Below are 6,000 nucleotides of genomic sequence, written 5' to 3'. Positions count from 1 at the left end.
CAAAAATGCCCTCACAACCCTATGTTTAAGTAGAGACAAAATTAAAGGACAATCCGATAAAAATGCAACTCTAACTCCTACTACAACATTACCTAAAAAATATGACCACTCTCCTGTTAATTTTAAAATTACCTTATTCACTTATAAATTAGATTCTTAAAATAAAAAGACAGTTTTTTTTTTCTTCTAAAAAAAACCTCATTGCATGCGCGAAGCGCGTGTAATGAGGTTAGTTTTATTGAGGTTAGTTTTATTTATAATTATAGTGCTTAAGCTATCATACTTATACCCCACAAAAACCCTATAGTTTTGTCTATTCTTCAACTCATCTAAACGACTTGTAGTACAACAGATTCGTTGCGCCTCAATTTTGGTACAAAACAAAGCAGAGGCCATTTTGAGAAACAAAGAAGAAAAACCACAAGTCTCACATAAACCCGCAAAAAATTAACAGCATATAGAGAAAAAACGGCGGTACATTAGCTCTCGGAATCCATGGATTCCGTCTCCCCCAACCAGAGTAGCGCGCTAACCAAAACGCGCTTCTCCGATCTCAACCCCTCACTCTCCGAACCGGTTCTCGAAGCCCTAACCCAAGCCGGCTTCGAGTTCTGCACACCGGTCCAAGCCGCCACAATCCCCTTACTCTGTAGCTACAAGGACGTCGCCGTCGACGCCGCCACCGGCTCTGGCAAAACCCTAGCCTTCGTGGTCCCGCTCGTCGAGATCCTCCGCCGCAACAAAACTCCTCCTAAACCAAACCAGGTTCGTTTCTAAATCCCTGTTTGTTTGCCGAGAAAGCTCAAGGAAAAATTTTTTAAAAAAAAAAAAAAACTAAATGGAAAATTGTTTCGTTTTGAAAAGGTGATGGGAGTAATTATATCGCCTACGAGGGAGTTATCGTCGCAGATATACGACGTTGCACAGCCTTTCGTTTCGACGCTGCCGAATTTCAAGTCTATGTTGCTTGTTGGAGGAGTGGAAGTGAGAGCGGACTTGAAGAAAATAGAGGAGGAAGGAGCTAATTTACTGGTCGGCACGCCCGGGAGATTGTTTGACATTATGGAACGTGTTGATGGCTTGGATTTTCGGAACCTTGAGGTATTGTTTCAAGCATAGAATAAGAATTAGTTTTTAGCTTGAAATGTTCACTTAATTGTTTGTTAATCACATTTTGAAATGTAAACTTTTTTTGGATTGTATTGGTAAGTTAGACACGCATTCAAAATCGGCACATATTAGATTGAAGGAACTTTATTCCATGAACCGAGAAGGTATCTTATGCATTGGATATATGCATTTTGTGCATCCCCGCCACACAGTGTGAGAAGGAGGATGCATGTATCTAATGCATAAGATAAGTATTGCCATACACCAGGACTAGACCTTCCAACCTATTGTTTATGTAGGGAGGAAGTGCTTTTGAGCTACAGCTTATTGGGTTGGTTTGAAATGTAGACTGATGGTACTTTTACCATCCCTGCTCAACTAGGATCAATTGGAAAACTGTACTCAATAAAAAATAAAAATAAATAAAAAAAAGAAGAAAGAGAATCAATGGACTCTGAAATATAATGTGTGTAGTGTATTATTTTGATAAGTGATGATAATTGTTTTTAGTATGGAGCGAAGCTCATGTACATAAGATGCGTAAACAAAGCTCACCTAGAAAATTACAATTCTTGATAAATGCATCCAAAAAGAAAGAGAATCAATGGACGTTGAAATAAAACATGCATCAGTGTAGCCAACTGAACAGGACCTCAAAACAAGAAGCAATAATGTTCCAATACTGTATAGATGTGTGGCTGGTGGTACGACTATGTTTGAAGGAAACACAACTGCTTATTTGAGGATAGGTTATAGAAAAGTTTTATGGTTTCTTCTAAATTTGATTGAATATTGGAAATATCTGCCATTTTGGAAATAATAATAATACCAGTGTGAAATATTAAATGCTATAGAACAATGATCTTTGAGCTTATGTGTTATTTTCTTGATTGGTATAGATTTTGGTTTTGGATGAGGCCGACAGGCTCTTGGATATGGGGTTCCAGAAGCAAATAACTTCCATTATAACTCGCTTGCCAAAGCTTCGTAGAACTGGTCTTTTTTCAGCTACTCAGACTGAGGCAGTTGAAGAGCTATCTAAAGCAGGGTTGAGGAATCCTGTGAGGGTTGAAGTTCGGGCAGAAATGAAGCCTTCAAATGGTCCAACATCGTCAGAACAATCAGGCTTTTCAAAAACACCTTCAGGCCTTCACAATGAGGTATTCTTTTTGATAAGTAATAGTGCTTTCGCTAAAAAAGTTTATAGTTCTCACAATGAGGTATACTGTTCTTCCAGGTCAGTTAATTACAATTTGTGAAATTGTGTTTTGAATTGGATTATCCATTTTGTTTAGACTTCAAATATTGCCTGGCTAGTGCTTTGATTGTATTCTTCACAAGAATAGCTTGGCTCATGTACGTGTTTAGGTTTATGGTCTTTTTTCAAGTAATGTGTGTGTAGTTCACTGGATAGTCTCTCTAGGATGGCTTCTTATTCCATATTTACTAGACAAACGGTTGAAAAGAAAGTTACTCATCCTTCTCAAGGTATGTTACTTAGAACTTAGTTTTAGGTGGAGGTGAAGAAAACCCAAAATGTTGATGGTTTGGTGGTGCTGTCATATTCTAAGATTGAGAAAATTGAGAAACCTTGTTGCCTAGAAGTATACCCACATCTGATACTCATACCAGAAACCTTGCAAATTTGTGTTACATTGGCTGCAGTCTCTCATTAAGAAATATGTATTATCTGTCCTCTGTCAGTCCTTTAATTGTAAGTTCAATTCTCCTTTATGTTCGCAGTACATGGAATGTGAAGCAGATAAGAAACCATCACAGCTTGTTGATTTCCTTATCAAGAACAGGTCTAAAAAGATTATAATGTAAGTTAATGTGTTTATTATGGTTAGCACGACCTGATTACATTTAAGGGCCTATGAGTTTAGTTTACAAAAATGATTTCACTTACCTTCTGTAGATACTTCATGACGTGTGCTTGTGTTGACTACTGGGGAGTTGTTCTTCCATGCCTTCCTGTTTTGAAGGGTTTGTCTTTGATCTCGCTGCATGGCCAGATGAAGCAGGTAATATTAGCATGCTGGGTTCCTCCAAACTGTTAGGTGGCATTCTCTAAATATGCATATTTTCAATCATGTGATTCTTACGTGATTTTATAGTAGACTTTAAGATTAATCTGTCAAGTCTACTGCATCTTTTTTCGTCTTCTTTCTCCAAACTGCTCAACACAATGCAACCTCCTTCATCACTGGGAATCTCAGGAGTTTTAAGTTTCCAATGAAAATTTTTCTTGTGAAACTTACACTCGATCTTCACTTTATTCTTCCCAAGGACCTTGCCTTCCATTAAAGAATGCAATGTAGCAGTCTGGAGGAAGTTTCAAAAACTTTTTCTAGTTGCAGGTATTTTGCTAACATGTTTTGTGCCTAATAGACTGCAAGGGAAAAAGCATTAGCTTCATTTAAAGATCTTTCGAGTGGTGTTCTTCTATGCACTGATGTTGCAGCACGAGGACTTGACATTCCAGATGTTGATTGTATACTTCAGGTAGCTTAGTAACAATCTTGATGGTGTATTCTGTGTGTTTTATATTTCTAAAGTGATATGTTTATACAATTTCACTTTGATAACCAAGTGATGAGTTATGGTTTATCTTTCGGTTGCTTTTACAGTATGATCCTCCTCAAAATCCAGATGTTTTCTTACACAGAGTTGGCCGAACTGCTCGGATGGGTAGACGAGGAAGTGCCATTGTTTTTCTATTGCCAAAGGTGAATTTTTCACACTGGTATCCATGTGATAATTTAAAAATTAGTTCTTTCTTTTTTATTCATTGGTTTCAGATTTAGGTGAAAGTATTCATTTGAGTTGCAATCTTGTAGGAGGAAGCTTATGTAGAGTTCATACGTATAAAATGGGGTGCTCTTGAAGAGAGGAAATGCTCTGATGATGCACCTGATGTTGTTCCTCAGGTAAGCATGAATTTCTACTGAATTTGTGTAGTCCTTGTGCTCTCTCTCGTCTACACCAAGTTAATGCAATTAGGCTTCTTTGGTGAGGTTCCACATCATCAACAAAAATAAAACCTAATCTATAAGCCTATTTGTACCAGTGGTGTACAGAGTACACATTCTTTATATTAGTGGAATTTGACTTCATTGCCCAAAATTAACAATGACACTATCAGAGATGATGGTTGCTTATGTCTTCATGAGATTATATTCTAACTGCATGGTTTTCAAAGTATTTGTTGCACAATATACTCTCTGGTGGATGTTTTGTTCTCATATCAAAACTTGTTTCAGATCCGGTCTGCTGCCAAAAAGGACCGTGATGTCATGGAGAAAGGTGTCAGGGCATTTGTTTCATTTATCCGTGCGTATAAAGAGCATCACTGCTCTTACATTTTCAGGTGACTAAAAATAGCACCTAATTTTTCCCTTCAGGCTGCTTGTATAATTGTATTTCTCCCTGTATTTTATTAGATCATTATTATTTATTTATCCAGGTGGAAAGAGCTTGAAATTGGGAAGTTGGCCATGGGATATGGCCTATTGCAGCTTCCCTCCATGTCTGAGATAAAGAACCACTCACTTTCTACTGTGGGCTTCTCTCCAGTTGAAGACATCAATTTTGAGGATATCAAGTTTAAGTAAGAACTCTACACTCTCTTAAATTACCGTGCTGTATAAATAGCTTAAAGGTGATTTTAATTCTAAGTCCTAATGGGCAATTGAATGGTGGTGGCCATAAAGGGTGAAATCTCTTATTTGACTATTTGTATATTGTCTTTCTATTGCTTTATTAGCAGCATAGTTCTCATATTAGAATCATCCAACAATAAATTTCTTTTTAATTTATGCATGCCTTTTGAATGTAGTGATAAAATTTGATTTGTCATTTTCCAATTTGAGCCTGTGCTTATGGCCTATTCTTTGATAATTCAGAGATAAGTCTCGTGAGAAACAAAGAAAGAAGAATCTGCTAGCAAAGAAGGAAGCAAAACAGCAAGAGCCAAAACCTCACAAACTCAACAAAACCCCAAAGACTGCAGCTACTGTCATTAGGAAGAAAACGGCTAGACAGAGACGTGCTACCCAAACAGTTGAAGATGAAGATGAGTTGGCACGAGAATACCGTCTGCTGAAGAAGCTGAAAAAGGGGGCTATTGATGAAAGTGAATTTGCTAGGTTGACAGGAACTGATGATTTATAGGTCACAATTTTCCAATTCAAACTCGATGAAATTCTGCTAACCTCAATCAAGGAGTAGGTTTCAGAATCTAAACATATGTTAAACCCATCAGTAGCTTAGGTGTTCTGATGAGGTCGAAGAGTCCATGACATCTAAAGCTTGTTTTGGAGGCTAAATGCTAACCAATGTAATAGAATTGCAAGGGAAAAACTTTGCTGGTGATGGAAGGAGCTTTTACTCTGTCACGTTCTGACTTTGGGAGCTGGAGACTGTCTAGGAGTTGAATTTGTGACACTTATGAGATTTCATCACCGATCTATTCGCTCCCTTGTCTTCTAGACACAATCACACCTTCCCTTTTTTGATCTATTTGCACTCGTCTTGTCTCACAGTTTTTGTGGACTGTAGTAGCTTTAGTGGTCTTCAAGGGATTCTTGGTAGGGTAAATATTCATAAAATTTTGCGGATAATACCTTTTACTCAGTTTTCTATAGCTTGTATGCTGATTGTTGATGGATTTATGTCAGGAATATGTTATGTATTCTTTCCAACTAGTTGAGCTACAAAAAAATATGATATATACTCTTCAATTTTTGTTAAGGATAATACTTTTTTAAGTTTCGACTCAGTTTTCTTTGGCTTTATGTCGGTTGTTGATGGGTTTATACTTTATTGCAGAAATTGTTACAAGATGTCTTGTATTCTATAGGTAGTCACTTAAATTAAATCATTCGACCA

At 37.2% G+C, this 6,000-nt stretch overlaps 1 protein-coding gene across 1 annotated transcript; it reads left to right on the top strand.

The window, feature by feature from the left end:
- The first annotated feature begins 404 nt into the window (after window positions 1–404).
- On the top strand, window positions 405–5,883 carry LOC115957250 (DEAD-box ATP-dependent RNA helicase 18). The gene is made up of 11 exons (XM_031075448.1): window positions 405–765; window positions 865–1,101; window positions 2,010–2,270; window positions 2,854–2,933; window positions 3,029–3,134; window positions 3,502–3,615; window positions 3,741–3,839; window positions 3,951–4,040; window positions 4,374–4,480; window positions 4,577–4,720; window positions 5,016–5,883. The coding sequence occupies exons 1-11, from the start codon at window positions 496–498 to the stop codon at window positions 5,281–5,283; spliced, it is 1,776 nt and encodes a 591-aa protein (XP_030931308.1). The 5' UTR covers window positions 405–495; the 3' UTR covers window positions 5,284–5,883.
- Window positions 5,884–6,000: the final 117 nt, after the last annotated feature.

The sequence above is a fragment of the Quercus lobata genome, chromosome 8, assembly GCF_001633185.2.
Source record: "Quercus lobata isolate SW786 chromosome 8, ValleyOak3.0 Primary Assembly, whole genome shotgun sequence".
NCBI lineage: Eukaryota > Viridiplantae > Streptophyta > Magnoliopsida > Fagales > Fagaceae > Quercus > Quercus lobata.
Note: the sequence above shows the minus strand (reverse complement) of the source record. Positions and strands in the feature narration are given on the sequence as shown.